Raw genomic sequence first — 14,502 nt, 5'->3', positions numbered from 1 at the left:
GTGCCTACATTGTTGATAACTCTCTGCCTCAGATTGAAGTGAACGCCGGTTACTCAGAGGTACCTCTAGAGCCTGTCTTGAAGTCGTTCTGAGATACAGGCCTATACCCATCATCCGTAAGAACAGAGACTTTGGAGAAGTCGGCGGTCCAGAGCTTAGCACCAGCAGGAAGGCTGAACTTGGTGGAAGCTCCTTCTAGTTCTACCCCATACATGGTACCACCACCTTCGATCCGGAACCACTTCGTCCGATCATAGCTGACGTGCTGAAATAGGCGTGGTGACTGCTCCGTGTTGGGCACAACATCCGTCGCCGCGCTTTCGGAAGCGGCCGCAGCAGCCTGGGCCGGGCCCTCCGCGATCTTCGCCAGACAACTGACGAAGTTGACCAGCCAAGCTTCGCGATCGGGAGCGATAATGTACGCAACAGTGATTCGGTACACCCTGCTTCCCCAAATTGCGTTGAGCTCCGTCTTCGCTTTCTGGATCTCTACCTCGTCAGTCAGACGATCTAGAGTCTCCGCCAGCGCGAGAGGACGGGGCGCACTCGGAGTACGCTCTGATCCATCATCAGGCGGTCCCGCGACCATCATCGCAAGGCACCGAATGAAGTGGATACACCACTCGTCGCGATTCGGGTGGTGGAGGTAGGAGAGCGCGATGGCTGTCTCTCTGGCTTTCCAGAGGGTGTTGAGCTCATCGTAGTCCGTTCCGTTCGTCGGCTTTTCCTCACCCGGGCTGGACGACATCGGCGCCGGCGCTTCGGCTGTATGGGTAGGCATCGTAACGAGCAGACGATGGGGTGATGGTGACGACCGAAAACTGACTAGGAGATAAGGATTTGGGTGAAAGAAAGGGCGAGCAGAAGGAAGTGTCAGAGACGTACCTTGGTGCCTGCGGTGAGGGTCGTGTGAGGGGACGACTGCCTCCTGGTGTAGAGGAGCAAGAGGCCTTTGGGAAGGCAGGGAAACGCCAGGCGTTGGGGTGAAGCAAGGCTGTAGAAGCGAAACCCTTTACACGAGCGCGTTCGATTCGCGATGTGTGAGAGGAATCGGGCAAAAGGAAATCTTCCAAGCTCGGGATTCCAGTCTGTGAGCTTGATGTGGGGGTCCCGGTGAGTGGGAGTTAGGTGAAGTGAAGGGTGCTTGTGTGTGAGAGCTGGTCTAGGCACCCAACAAATGTACAAATTGGTTGAGTGCTCGCCGGTAAGTTCTCGCACCGGATTATCCCTCGTCCGGGTGACTTCATATCTCTAATTCCATCCGATGTAGTAAAAGTACTGTGACGAACCGTTACAAGCACAGGAGTATATCGCTGGGATAGGTAGAACAACGGTAGTAGTAGCCGAAAGGTACTGATTGATTGTAGAAGCTATTGCTTGCTGAAGAGCCGGTATTCAAGAGGCCTGGGGAGGCCGTCTTATATACTGGCATTCAAGAGGCCTGGGGAGGCCGTCTTATATACTGGCCTTCATGGACCCGTCAATCCGGACCCGTGGACCCGAACCTCCGTATCGGGTCCCCGGGACCCGGCCTAAGGACCCGGGCCTTCGGGTCCTTCCTTCGGGTCCTACCTGATTGGTCCCGTTGGTTCTATCTGATCTAGCTTACATAAGGGATCCTTGATTGGATCGTAACAAGTACCTAATACAACACTGCTGAAATTCTCGCTTCACTACCCCTTAAGTGGGTCAAAACACACTTCTTACCTCGAGCAAATCATAATGTAGCTTATGAGTTCCTCCTCACAGCGCTTCTTGATGATTTCCACCAGTGAAGGTTCTCTCCATCTCCTGACATACACTTTCCGCCTTGCGGGACCATGAAAGCCAGACTTCTCCTCGCCTCTTTTCCTCTCGCTTCTCCTTTGACTGCCGCCACCAAAGTCCCAAAGATAATCTAAGCCACAAGTATGCGTAATCCATATCGGTAGGTACCTACGTGAGGTATCCTGCAAATATTTTGATTAGCTTTACCGCTTCAAAGAACCATCAGAGCAAGCCAAAGCAACTTCAAAAGTAACTCACATATAAGCCGCTCCTAGACAGACTTAGTTGACTTCAAGACATCCCCTTCCCCTCTCCACCGACCTCAAAAGTGGTAACACGCGATTCGCCAAACGTCTCAACGTAGACCTTCTTCGCATCTTGAAAGTAGACCGCAGCAGGCCTAGTCACGCTAACAATCACAGGACCTTCAGTCTTTATGCGCATGTTGACCGAGCCTTCCAAGACTCTGTATGTCGCCGTGCCGTTCGTAGTAAGGTGTTTGCCAACGATTTCTAGGGAACCTAGCGTCTGGGCCTCATCTCCTTGTCTCTGCCGCTTTCTCGCGGTGTTTGAGGTTGAGCCAGCTTCCTTGGTAGTGCTTCCGGTGCATGTGGCTAGCGGCATAAGGCAGCGCTGGAAACAAATCAAATATAAATAAATATCGATTTCGATTTATTTGAGTGGGTCAAATATGAAATCGTATTTATTTGCTTAACTTCGATATTTATTTAATCAAGTACTAAACTCGAAAAATCGTGATTCTTAGTGCTTTTAAACCCTATTTCGTTTATTCTTTCTATATACAGCCTCCCTAGACCTCCCTTAACCTCCCTAGAGCGCCAAATTCCCTATCCTAGACGTCGTCGTCGTCGTCGGTTCCTAAACCCCTATATTAATTATACTTTTCAAGCCCGTTTAGCAACTAGAACTTTAAACTCTCGATGATATTAATAGACTCAACGGAAAAACTATACTTCAAATTATCGACAATCAATTTTATACTATTGAAAGAGCGCTTATAATGGTTCACTATAGCGGGGATAGAATAGTAATCAAATATTATACGTAATAGGCGAGGGTATAAAGATTAATTAATTTTCTATTAACTAATTATATTATTAACTATATAAATCTCGTTATTAAAGTAGCAACATAGTTTATCCACCTTCATTAGTTATGAAGGGAGGGTACTGTAAAAATTAAGGTCGATAAACTAATTATTATTAAACAATTTAATTTATTAACTACTATAATTAGCTAGCGGGTCTTCAATAGCTACGTCAGCGTAGCTCTTGTCGTAGACGATTTACAAGTCCCTAATAATCAATTTATATTCGTAAATAGAAAAATATTTAGCTACCTATTCAACACAGTAACTAAGATAGAAGTTATAAATAATCTAATATATAATATATTCCTCCTCTATTAAATGCTTATATTTTTCTAATTTAATAATAATTCCATCAAATATTGGACTAATATATTCTACACTTTTATTAATTATATCATTAGCGTAATTAATTGGGGGGTTGCTAATTAAAATAATAAAAGTAGAAGGAAACGAGGAAGAGGGGGATAAGAGTGGATTTAAAAAAAGGATTAAATTTAGGAAGTTCGTATACGGTGCCGTTAGGTAAAAGTATTAGGAGCCGCTACTATAATATTAAACTGTAGGATATTTAGACCCTTTTCTTATTAAATTGTACTTTCTTCTTATTAAATATAGTAATAAGGCGATATAAATTAGGTATTACGGTTAAAAAGTAAGGACCCCGCTTCTTAAAATTCTTAGTAAAATCTTCGAAGTAGCTTATTATATTTATAATAGAGGTAAATATAGTTTCATCATTATTATTAAATTAATCTTCCTTAGGAAGCCTCTTAGCAGTATTAGAATATTATATAGCCTTATTAATATAATAATTAATAAATTTATAAAGCTTCTAAATACAGTATATTATATAATAATTTAAATTGTAGCGTATTATATTATTAAAAATTATATTAATAACAGGAGATACCTCGTTTTCCTTTATATATATATTTGAAAAGGGATTGAATTTATTATTAATATTAAAGTATTACCCAAGCTATATAATGTTTTAAAACTTTGCCCGTTTTTATAAGCTTCGTTGAATAAATTATATAATATTATAAAACTTTTTAACTAATCCCTATTTACGCTATTTTCATAAGGAAATATTTTTTTAATAATAGAAAGGCGGGTAAAAGGATAATTAATATCAGTAGCATAGGAGAGCGAAGATTTAATAGCAGCCTTCGCGCCGAAATTTAAAACGTAATCGAAATAACGAAGATAATAATAAGGTATTATGATTTCGATCTCCTCTTTAGTAAGAGTAGGGTATAATCCTTTAAAAATATAATAGATATAATAATTAATAGAAATAACGTTATTATACTAAAAGAAGCCAATTTAATTACTATTAATATTATAGAATCTAATAATTTGTAGAAGAGAGGCAGCTAAACTTTCGCCGCTATAATTACTGTAAATTTAAAAGAAATTAAATAGATTATTTTTAATTATTTTGTAATAATTTACGTAATAAATAAAGCTTGAGAGTATAGTAAAACCGTTTAGCGAAGTTTAAAAATTGAAAGAAATATACTTTTACCAAGAGGATAAAGTTAAATGCTCTTTAAAATAATTAAAATAGTATATATATTTATTCTTTATTTATATTGCTAGAATATAGTACGATTTTAATGGTAATTTGTTAATTATATTATAGTCTATTAATCATAAGAGCCTTCGAAATCCCTTATTTTTAATAAAATTAAAAAGTAGGCGCGCGCTAACGATTATTTTTACTAATAATTCGCGGAACACTTTATTAAACGGGCTTCAAAATAAGGAGGTTCGATTATTATAATTATTTAATAATAGAGCGAATTTTCTTAAATTTTAATTCGTCAGTTTTATTACTAATAAACTCCTTAATTTTATAAATACTTCGAAGGTAAATAAGGGTAGAATTAGTAATATAGAGGATATAGAATTTATTATATATATTATAATATTAGTAATTATTGAGTTCGTAATCTCTAAATATTTTAATTAGGTATGTGCTATAATCGCCGACTTAAAAATTTCGTTTAAAATATTTATATAATTATATTTGAAATATATATTGTTTTCCTATTTAGGTAAATTTCGGTATACATTTAATATTCTTCAATAAATCGTCGGAATAAACAGCTTTTAAATATTAAATTTACCAATGGAAGGAGAGGTAACGAATCTTATTAAACGTAGTAATAGCCTCTACGTACGTAATTGAATTTTTAAAGGAGACGGTAGGTATATTGCCCGCGGTAGACGAGGTTTTAAGGTTTTTAATAATAGACATTTTAATAGTAGCGGTAGCGGTACTAATAATATTAAGGAGAAATTAATATTAATTAATAGTAAGGGAGAGAAGTAATTAATAATTATCGTAAGTAATTTAATTCAATTAAGTATAATAAAGGTTAATAGCGGCGAATTAATTAGGGTAGAAGGTTGGCGATATAACCTAAGAAAATACTTAGAATATGAATACTTTAAAATCTTAGAAATTTTATAATATATGCTATTTTGGGTAGTTTGAGCGGCTCTAGTATGGGCGGGTAGTTGTATAATTAAGGGTAGCCTGATAGTGGCAATCTTTAGGAGTTAGGATATATTAGTTTTACCAATTTAAACCCTAACCTAAGGATTCTACCGACCGGAAAGAAAGGCAGCCAAATACACCAAATCAAATATCGATCTATATTTATTTATTCAAGTAGCCGGAACACCCTGATTTATTTCCAGCGCTGGCATAGGGGGACCCTCTACGATACTTTGAAGGCATTAAATCGAGTGACTTGCCCACTCTTGGCTTTTGCTACTGTTGATGTAGGACTGTACCATGGGGTCAAGCTGACACACTGTATGATTCTTCCACAGATTATTAAGCTGTTTAGAGGCTTCATTGAATGCCTTTTGATCTCTCGGTATTTGGTGGTTGTCTGATGACATCTTGGGCGACGGGTGGACTACAGTTGACGTGGACTGAAATTGGAGGTAGTAACGGGGTGACCGGTAAAGGTTACCGCAGCGGGAATCTGGGAAGCTCAGGTAGCCTACTTGGGGGCCTAGTAGGCTCCTCTAGTTTCTTAGCATACTTCTAGCAAGTTCCCTACCCAGGGCAAGTAGGCTACTTGAAAAGTACGGCATCTGATTGGTCAGAATCTCAATATAAGAGCGAAAAAGGGAAATCCCCTAGAAGGCCTTCTATAGTGACTACTTTAGAAGGCCATCCCGGGAATTTTTAGTGGGCGGTTACTGGGGCGGTGAGTGTACCTCTAGGTAGTCTTAAGGGACTTCAACTTTGAAGTTTGGAATCTAGGTGAAGGCGCGAAACTTTTCGGGATTGAACTGGTGATGGGAAGAAAGGAAGCGACGGCGAAAACCATTGAGCCACTGGCCCAATTGATTGAAAGCGGGCTTTATTGTTTCCTTTGATATAGGGCAATAGAATTTCCATAGGGAAATTAACTTTGGGAAAGAAGCATCGTCACTTTAATCACTTCGCTAAAAGAAGCGCTAAAGAATTCCAAGTTCAGCACATAGCTATAGCGCACCTTGGAATTGACCAATCAGATGCGTTTCTCGCCAAGTAGCCTACTTGATTTGGGTGGCCTACTTGACCGAGGTAGCCTACTACCCCCCTAAGTAGGCTGCCCAACTTCCTGATTTTTCCGCTACGGTATGAGTGGTGTGGTCGAGACTCGAGACGCCGAAAGATGGACCCGAAAGGAGTCTACAGCTGGATCTGATAAGAAGAAAGCAGTGGTGTGGAGGGAAAAAACCGTCTCGGCCTAGGTGAAATGAAAAATGGAAGGATCGATTCTGGGTATATGGGCACCGACTCAACGGCTTGTAGTTGTCTTAGACTCTGGGTCGCAGTTAACTACGCAGATCAGACCTCCACCGCTCTTTCCTCGTCCTCGTCCTCCTCCACACTTCCATCTCCATCGCCGCCGTCATCTAAATCATTCAGCTCGGATGCGATAGCTACTTCGTTTCCCGTTGACATAGATGCTCTGTCCACTTTCACAACCTCGAAGGTAATGCAGCATAAGCGGGGACTTCACAGTTGGTGAGCTTTCGGACCGCTGTATGTGTCGTTCGTACTTTGTCTCTTTCCATCCTTGTCGCTAATTTGATCGTTACTGCTGCTGATCTATGAGGGCCTTTTGAGTCTAGGAAGGCAGACGCTTGAACAGTGGTTGGTCACGAATATGCCGGCCGGGTCGGAGCAACAATTGGACAGGAGCGAGACTAAGGGAGTGCGGGGCATTGATGTAGCCCGGTCCCGGACCGACACGCGGAATGCATGCAATCACTGATGAGATCACTTTCATGTTTCCGTCATTCACTGGTTCGCAATTTGCACTCGATCCTCCTTTATTCCCTTTACTTTAATCATAGCTAGGTCTGTAGGCACAAGGGTTGACTTCTTGACGTTTACCCTCTGTCCATTCCCATTAACTCTTGCACCCCTTCATCGATAGCTAGTCCCCATTCCCGAATTCTCCCTTTCTTTCCTTGATCTAATCCGTCAAGATTGTTAGAAGAGGTGTATGTGCGTGAAATTCTTCGTGGTTCTTGCTGCTGATGGGCGGATTTGACTATTGAAGTTGAGGTAGTCTGCGCCAAGACTGAATGAGATCGAGCGCTATCGTTGTCGCTGCGAGGTGTTGAGGGGATGTGATAGTGCATTAACATTATAGCACTACCTCAAGGGAAGAATGACTTCCTCACGCTCATGCTGCGCAGCGATACCGAACCAGGCTAGTTGCTTGAGGATGCCGCGGTGGACTTGTCAGCGTCGGTGGACTTGTTAGCGTCGGCGGACTTGCCAGCATCGGTGGACTTGCTTGAGGAGGCCTCGCCCTCGGTGGACTTGCTGGAGGACGCCTCGGCCGATCTGTCGTAGTAGACATTCTTCTTCGACAAAACCCTGCCGTTCATCAGTCCATCGACCATAACCCTGGGCGAGTCAATGACATGGATGGTACAGCAGCCCAAGCCTCCAGTGGTCAACAAACTATCGCCGTCGACCTCGACATGAAAGACAGCAGGGCCTTTGATCATGTACTGGGCCAGGCCCTGGGACTTGAGAATCTTGTCGTCGTGGCTCTCCGGGGGCGGGCCTGCCTGTGCCTTTGCAATGCAGCTGTCGAAGTGCGCCTGCCAGGCAATAGGGTCCTCGGAACCGGCAAACTCGTGGGCGAGGACTTCCTTCTGGAACGACCACTTGAGCTCGAGCTCGCGGAGGGCGAGGTCGTAGTCGATCTCGATGGGCGAAGTTGACTCCATTGTTGAGAGTGGCGTGATGGTGACTAGAGGATTAGGAAGGCAGAGGGCGGTCTTTCGCAGTGGCCACTGGATCAAGAGATGTTGCTTGATGAAGAAGAGGGGAAGTTTTGGGTTCTAGGAAGGAGCTCAAAGTATGCGATTTTATAGACGACAGGAGGCATCTACCAACCGGCAGGCACCTTGAGGCTGGCGTCATATCTGTGGCGGAAAAGTGTATATTTACCCTTCACCGACACCTCCTTTTTCTCAGCCGTGCGCATAGCCGTTCCTATGTGGAACTACCTGGAATTTGGGAGAAACAAGGTCCCAGTGAAGGTCCCATACGACAGGAGGCAGGCAGTTGATGGCAAGTGTGTCTGGCCAGTCACGGTTTATCCACCAAAGTTCACGTGGGGCTACGACGCAAGTTTGGAGCGTGAATTGCACTTCACAAGTTCACCATTTGTTAGCAGCTCCTTCCACTGCTGCTTCGACCTCATTTGGTTTTCTCTGGCAAGAAGGAGTACTATGAGGACTAACACCACGTATCACCAATATCGAGCGTAGCATTGCTCATTCTATGCTGCTTTGATGCAATGTTCTTCAGGTTGTATCGTATCCACGCTAGAGAATGCAACCAGGTGCATCATGAGTGACAACCAACAACATGAACCCCGCCAAATTCTTATTCTCCTTTGCCATTGCCCTTCAAAATACCTCCATGTACTCTCTTGTCTCTTTAGCACGGTGTTTGACATGATACTCTCTCTCTACTTGCTCAAGTCCTTCCTAGTTGTCAAGGGATATGGTGTATCGAGCAAATGATGAAGCCTTTGATCTTCGTGTCGTGACTAGAGGTACCGATTGCTTAAGGTAGGCAGCTTCAAGGCGATGAGGCGTGCAGGCTGAACTAGGGCAAAGAGAACTCCTCGGTGACTAGGTTAGTAACAGAATCGCGTTAGCGGGATCACTGAACGAAGGGGTATCTTGGAGAACCTACTCTGCTTGCTGACTTTGGCCGCCTTTTGCTCATGGTCCTCGGGCGTGGAACCGTCATCGACGCGACGGCGCTTGACGGCCTTGACTTCGGCACCAGAAACTTCGGCGCCAGAACTGCCAGTTACGGCAGGTTTGGGTGAGGGTCCTTGCTTGATCTTCGCAAGGCAGTCGAAAAAGTTCTTGAACCAGGCCTCCTGGTCCTCGGCATCCGCAAAGGCCTGGGCCATACCCTGCTCTTGTGTCCACCAAGCCATGTGGAGCTGCTCGAGACACTCCTCGAAGTCTTTTCTAGCAGCCGACATTGTGAGATCGTGGCGACAAGTGAGAAAAGGGTAAGGATATTAGAGGATTGGAAGAGATAAAGGTTCTAAGTGTTGAAGAAAGAGGTTGATTGTTGATCTTGGGATTGAGTAGTATTGTAGTGAGCTGTCCGTCTGGAATCGGCAGGAAAGGAATCGCAAGTTGACGTAAAGGAGAAGAAAATTCTTGTTCTTGGGAAGTTACAGAAGCTTACGAGTACTACCTGCTATATACACGACGAGGGGTAGATACATGCAAGCGTATAACTATGCCGGAAATTCGGTTGAAAAAAGAATTGCCTCGACGCGTGAAACGTGGGGCTCTTTCTGCCTAAGCCTGAAATCAGACGGGAGTCGGATACCGAGTCAAGGCCGGGGACGAAAACACGTCGGTCTTAGAATGAGCAGAACTCCTTGCACCCCCCCTCCCCTTTCTACTACGAGTACTCTTTTTTCACTTTACGTAACCCCTTTTGGATATAATAAGTATTATATATCTACTAAATTATATTTAATTCCTTTCTATTTAATTCTTCAACTTACTTACTAGCCCCCAAAAGGTTATTCCCCTCCCCCAATAAGCCAATCTAGCTCTGCAATAGGCCATTTCAACCTCCCAAGAGGCCTTTTCACGCCTTGGAAAACACCCCTTAAAGATATCCCTAAAGCAAAGGTACTTAGTAAAAAAAAGGACGAATATTACATACTAGGCTCTATAAAGAGAATTAGGAAGAGGCCAGAATTTCTACCTTTTAACTAGTGAGCTAAAAGTTTAATATTAGAATTATAGAAACGAAGACTTTATCTAAGTAATTTGGAGGCTGTTTATTAGGATTCAATATTTGAAAATGATAGAACTCATCATAATAAAGATATTTAACAATATTTAAAAAAGGTACGTAAGTGTAAGCAAAGGGGTGGGTACCTATCTAACGCGGACTTACGGCTCTGCCAGTTTTACACTGGAGGTTTCGCCTTTGGCAACAATCAAATCTGAAAAGGGATTCACGGTTCATGTTAAGAGTGAAAGCAAGGTGACCCTTTGGGCGGGCGAAGGTCCCAGTCAGATGGAAGATTCGGGTAACATCAACATTGAGTGATAATAAAATGCAGAGGTTGTCCTAAAGCAGTTGATTGAGAACAACTTGGAGGGGTCGGATCCCACGGGTGCACGCCTGAGCAGTTCTTCATCCCTCTTCAAACATCGCGTCGCGTACGTAATAGAAAGCTGACTTGAACCGGAACTTCCAGCAAATGGTGATACTTACGTAATAGGTATTCAGTCCTCTTCCTTCTTTCTATTGTTGCTAACAAGATGACCAAGGAGTTGATCTTATTATTATGGCACTCACTACAAGCACACTGCCCACTCAGTTCATACATACATGTACCGAAGTTTGGTACTAAAGACGGATATCGAAGAGATCGATACATCATTCGAGAGGCAGGAGCAGAGAAAAGCAGGGGAATAGTGTAGTTTATGCTCCCGAATAGGAAAGAATAACGACGTTCACACCTTCCTTCCACAATCTTCTTATGTCTCCGTGACCCATCCTGACTCTGTTACCGACGTCATCCATCCTTCCCAACGAATCCTATCACTGCTAGAAGTGCACAGAAGAAAGAACGAACAAATGGTGAAGGCTTGGTATTGTTCTTTGCCGTTATAAAGGGTGATACCGGTCCAAAGAGGTGAGCAACAGCTCATCCTGATCCATCTTTAACCCCACGGTTGCCAAACTTGTGTAGCCGCTGATCTTATGCTGTGTTCTCTTCTTCCGCGTCCATCTCAGTTATTCATCGCAACCTTGGAGAGGTTCTCGACAAGCTCTGTCAAGAGATACGCAAGTCAGTCAAGGCAGCCTGTAGAGCAACAGCGGACAGAAAGTCTCTTGCCTGAATGTGTAGTCGTAGTTGTGGTCTCCACAACCCCGAGGGCTTTCTCGGCATGAACTTTGCCGGGACCTTTGATCCCAATGTGAACCCGAGACAACTCGGTACCCGGGATTTCGACCAGAAGGGCAGTAGGACGTGTTGTCCAGAACTCCACGTCCACTTCCTTGTCCGTCTCAATCACTTTCTCGTATTCACAGATCCTAACGACTCGAGAACCAGTGTCGTTAACTTCGACACCGCAGCTTTTGCGATCCGCGGGAGTGAGGCAAGGCACCTTGCCAGCGTCTTGAGCCTTGGGAGGCGGGCCCTGCTTGATGAGGCAGTCCTGGAAATGCTTCAGCCAGGCTTCCTGGTCGGCAGCGTTGGCGAAGTCTTTGGCCATGTCGGCCTCTTCCTTCCACAAGGCAAGGCGGATGTGCTCCAAGGCCTCTTTGTAGTCTTTGTGGGCGGCCATGTTGAGGTTGAGGCAATGGGTGGTTGAGGAGTGAGTGAGTGCCTTCTGGGTGGCGGGGTGTAAGAACAGGAGAGCGATGGCGATCTGGATGATGCTGAGAAAGAGAGACGGCGGAGGGAAGCTTGAACAGTGAAGTGATAAGCGCGTTGTCAGTGTCGTGATGAAGGTAGGTACCAAGGTGAGAAATGGAAGACCGCGGGGTTGGTGTGGAAGGAAAAGAAAAAAGAGTTTTGGTTCCTGCGAAGGTGACGCCTGATTTAGGGGATTCTACAGCCAAACACCCATAATTCTACACAGTACACGCACGCGCCTTCTCCACTTGACAGCTGGCCGGGCCGGAAACAAACTGCCGTTTTGTATATCGTGGGGGCTCATACCAGCTTGTGCCTTCTTCTGGGCGGCGGTAATGTAAGGATGTAAACCACCCCCTTGTAATTTCAAGTCAATACGGGGCGTGAGGAGTGAAAACTCCCGCTTGGCCCCAAAGGGAAGGAAGACGACTAGGCTCAGGTTAAGGGTTTTGTGTGGAAGGTATATATGTATAGAATTAAAGGTGTATACTCGGAGAATATCTCCTGATTTATAGAGGTAGGCACGGATTCTGTCCCAGATGAAATGCGATCACACGACAACCAGCCAGATCTGTCGACATACGTGTAGACTGATGTCATTCATCTTCAACAGAGTACTAGTATCACTCAATGTACGCCAGGCTCTTTCGAGCATGTATTCAAGCCTGGCAGAGGCTTCGGGGTTGTCACTGGTCAGTGCCTTGAAGTAATGGCGGTCTTCCTGGTTCCAAAGATAAGGAGGCTCTTAGGTGTGTGATGAGAGTGAAATAGAGGCTGGATGGCTAGGTATGGGGCGTTTGGCGAGGGTTGAGACTTGAGAGCACTATCCTCCAGTCGCTTCCCTCACCTTTAGATGACAAAGGTGTCACAAATACTGCAAGCGATTTATTCTTTTCGTTCACAACTCTGCTATCATTTATGCTAGTGTATGCTCCTGGATAGTAGGAGATAACGACATGCACACCTTCCCGAACTTCCTCGAACCCCTCAGCTACTTGTGAGCCATCTTTATCCCGTTCCGACTTCATTCCATGCCCATCATCTGTCGTGTTGGCCCTCTTGACACCACAGCCTGTCAGACTGCAGTTAACATCTTGTAGAGTCCGAGGCATGCCGACTAGAAGTCTGAATCTGACTCTTCGGATCCAGACTCTGATTCCTCCGAACTTGAATCCGATAGGAGCACTGCAAATTTCTTCTAGTCCGTCTCCGTCTTGACCGCCGGTTGTTTCTTCACCTCCTGTCCATTCGCGGTCTTTGCGAACGCGAAGTTCGCGGGAGCTTTACCAGGCGGTTAGTTAGTCGCCAGACAGCATGAAGAGACTGGAAAGTAGAAGTGTCTCACCTGACTTTCTAACAACTTCAACCTCATTGGCATCATTGACAAGGACTTTAGTGCCGCCACGGACAAACAGGCAGGTACGAAAAATAAAAGCTCTGGGGCCATTGTATGGTGTTACGACCCGAAAGTTGGCAGGGCCTATGAACTTGTACGTGGTGTCCTCCTCCGACTCTAAGACCCTTCCACCGCCTCTGAAGCCTTGAAGGATCGTCACCTCATCATCGACACGGCGGCGTTTGACGGCCTTGGTCAGGGAACCGGACTCGCTACTCTCTTCGACCTTGGAGAGCGGTCCCTGAACGATCATCGACAGACAGTTGATAAAGTGGAGGTACCAAGCATTGGGGTCCGGATGATTGGCGTAGGCTTTGGCGATCATGCTCTCTCTGTTGGACAGTGTGCTCTTGATCTCGCTCAGAGCGCCGTCAAGTTCTGCTTTGGTCGGCGGCATCTTGAGGCTGTGTTGAGGTTAAGGTGATGGTGATCAAGGAGTGAGTGCGTCGATGGTTATAGCAGGCGAGAGGTGAGAATCTGAATGCCGTAAAGGTAGACGGCTGAGCGTGAATTGCGGGATAGGGAGCGCAGGAGCACTGGCAGCTTTATGATAACCCCGAGAGAAGTTGAAGGTTGTGGGTTGGTGTAGAAGGAAGAAAGAAGTTTTGGCTCCTCCGAGGGTGGCGTCTAGGTGATTTATAGGCGCGGGGAGAGGCTGCCAATGGACTTCGTCTTAACGTGCCCTGCGACGAATGTTTCCCATGTACAGTCCGCTGTTTCATCTCAGGACGGTCAGTCAGATGACGGCAAACAAAAGTACCACCATTCCCGTTGTCACATCTCAACAGTTCAGGTTGATGCCTCTACACAGTCGTGATGAAACTCGTACACTGCGAGCTGCGATGGGAACAAACCTCGTTGTCTTAACTTCCACGAGGTGAGACCGAATGATCAACTATTCTATCGACTTCAGTGGAGCTATGATCCCGTTTGCTTTGCTGAGCATAGTTTCCATCTCAACTGTGTGCTAGTATTCGTCAGTATCGGCCATGTTCTGTCGAAGATGTAATTGTTAGTATTGAGCAATAAGCAGGCATCGAATGTGTTCAAGTACTTAACCGGGAAAGGGGTCTTCGGCCTCAATAGATGGAAGGATTTCCGGGAGTTTAGTGAGGGGGGCATGAGCCTGGATGGCCAGGTACGGTTTATGGCTGGTGAGATTTGAGAGCATTACCTTGGTATCTTGCAGTGTGCGGGGAGGGAGTCATTGACAATTGAAGAAAGTGACATGGTAATTCAATATCTAGGTTAGTTTGGTCTTTCTAGGT

At 44.9% G+C, this 14,502-nt stretch overlaps 6 protein-coding genes across 6 annotated transcripts; all 6 read right to left on the bottom strand.

The window, feature by feature from the left end:
- Window positions 1-10: 10 nt before the first annotated feature.
- B0H65DRAFT_521065 (uncharacterized protein) lies at window positions 11-1,247 on the bottom strand. Its single transcript, XM_062828741.1, has 2 exons — window positions 886-1,247; window positions 11-821 (listed from the first exon to the last, which is right to left on the bottom strand). The coding sequence occupies exon 2, from the start codon at window positions 779-781 to the stop codon at window positions 50-52; it is 732 nt and encodes a 243-aa protein (XP_062685392.1). The 5' UTR covers window positions 782-821; window positions 886-1,247; the 3' UTR covers window positions 11-49.
- Window positions 1,248-2,689: 1,442 nt separating this feature from the next.
- Window positions 2,690-2,851, bottom strand: B0H65DRAFT_418453 (uncharacterized protein; the record flags this gene model as incomplete). The annotated part of the gene is made up of 1 exon (XM_062824144.1): window positions 2,690-2,851. A coding segment is annotated over one exon (162 nt), but the record flags the coding sequence as incomplete, so codon positions are not given.
- Window positions 2,852-7,217: 4,366 nt separating this feature from the next.
- Window positions 7,218-8,232, bottom strand: B0H65DRAFT_459910 (uncharacterized protein). The gene has a single exon (XM_062826495.1). The coding sequence runs from the start codon at window positions 8,138-8,140 to the stop codon at window positions 7,613-7,615; it is 528 nt and encodes a 175-aa protein (XP_062685390.1). The 5' UTR covers window positions 8,141-8,232; the 3' UTR covers window positions 7,218-7,612.
- Window positions 8,233-8,986: 754 nt separating this feature from the next.
- On the bottom strand, window positions 8,987-9,572 carry B0H65DRAFT_587244 (uncharacterized protein). Its single transcript, XM_062830970.1, has 2 exons — window positions 9,120-9,572; window positions 8,987-9,055 (listed from the first exon to the last, which is right to left on the bottom strand). The coding sequence occupies exons 1-2, from the start codon at window positions 9,418-9,420 to the stop codon at window positions 9,030-9,032; spliced, it is 327 nt and encodes a 108-aa protein (XP_062685389.1). The 5' UTR covers window positions 9,421-9,572; the 3' UTR covers window positions 8,987-9,029.
- A 1,634-nt stretch (window positions 9,573-11,206) lies between these two features.
- On the bottom strand, window positions 11,207-11,767 carry B0H65DRAFT_507381 (uncharacterized protein; the record flags this gene model as incomplete). Its single annotated transcript, XM_062828134.1, has 2 exons — window positions 11,207-11,245; window positions 11,300-11,767. 2 exons carry the CDS (start codon window positions 11,765-11,767, stop codon window positions 11,207-11,209), a joined length of 507 nt encoding a protein of 168 aa, XP_062685388.1.
- A 1,269-nt stretch (window positions 11,768-13,036) lies between these two features.
- On the bottom strand, window positions 13,037-13,784 carry B0H65DRAFT_587243 (uncharacterized protein; the record flags this gene model as incomplete). Its single annotated transcript, XM_062830969.1, has 2 exons — window positions 13,184-13,784; window positions 13,037-13,119 (listed from the first exon to the last, which is right to left on the bottom strand). Exons 1-2 carry the CDS (start codon window positions 13,629-13,631, stop codon window positions 13,037-13,039), a joined length of 531 nt encoding a protein of 176 aa, XP_062685387.1. The 5' UTR covers window positions 13,632-13,784.
- Between the last annotated feature and the right edge of the window lie 718 nt (window positions 13,785-14,502).

Source organism: Neurospora tetraspora (genome assembly GCF_033439725.1).
Source record: "Neurospora tetraspora strain CBS 560.94 chromosome Unknown B0H65scaffold_2, whole genome shotgun sequence".
Classification (NCBI taxonomy): domain Eukaryota; kingdom Fungi; phylum Ascomycota; class Sordariomycetes; order Sordariales; family Sordariaceae; genus Neurospora; species Neurospora tetraspora.
The sequence above is the reverse complement of the archived record's forward strand: the minus strand, read 5'-3'. Positions and strand labels throughout refer to the sequence as shown.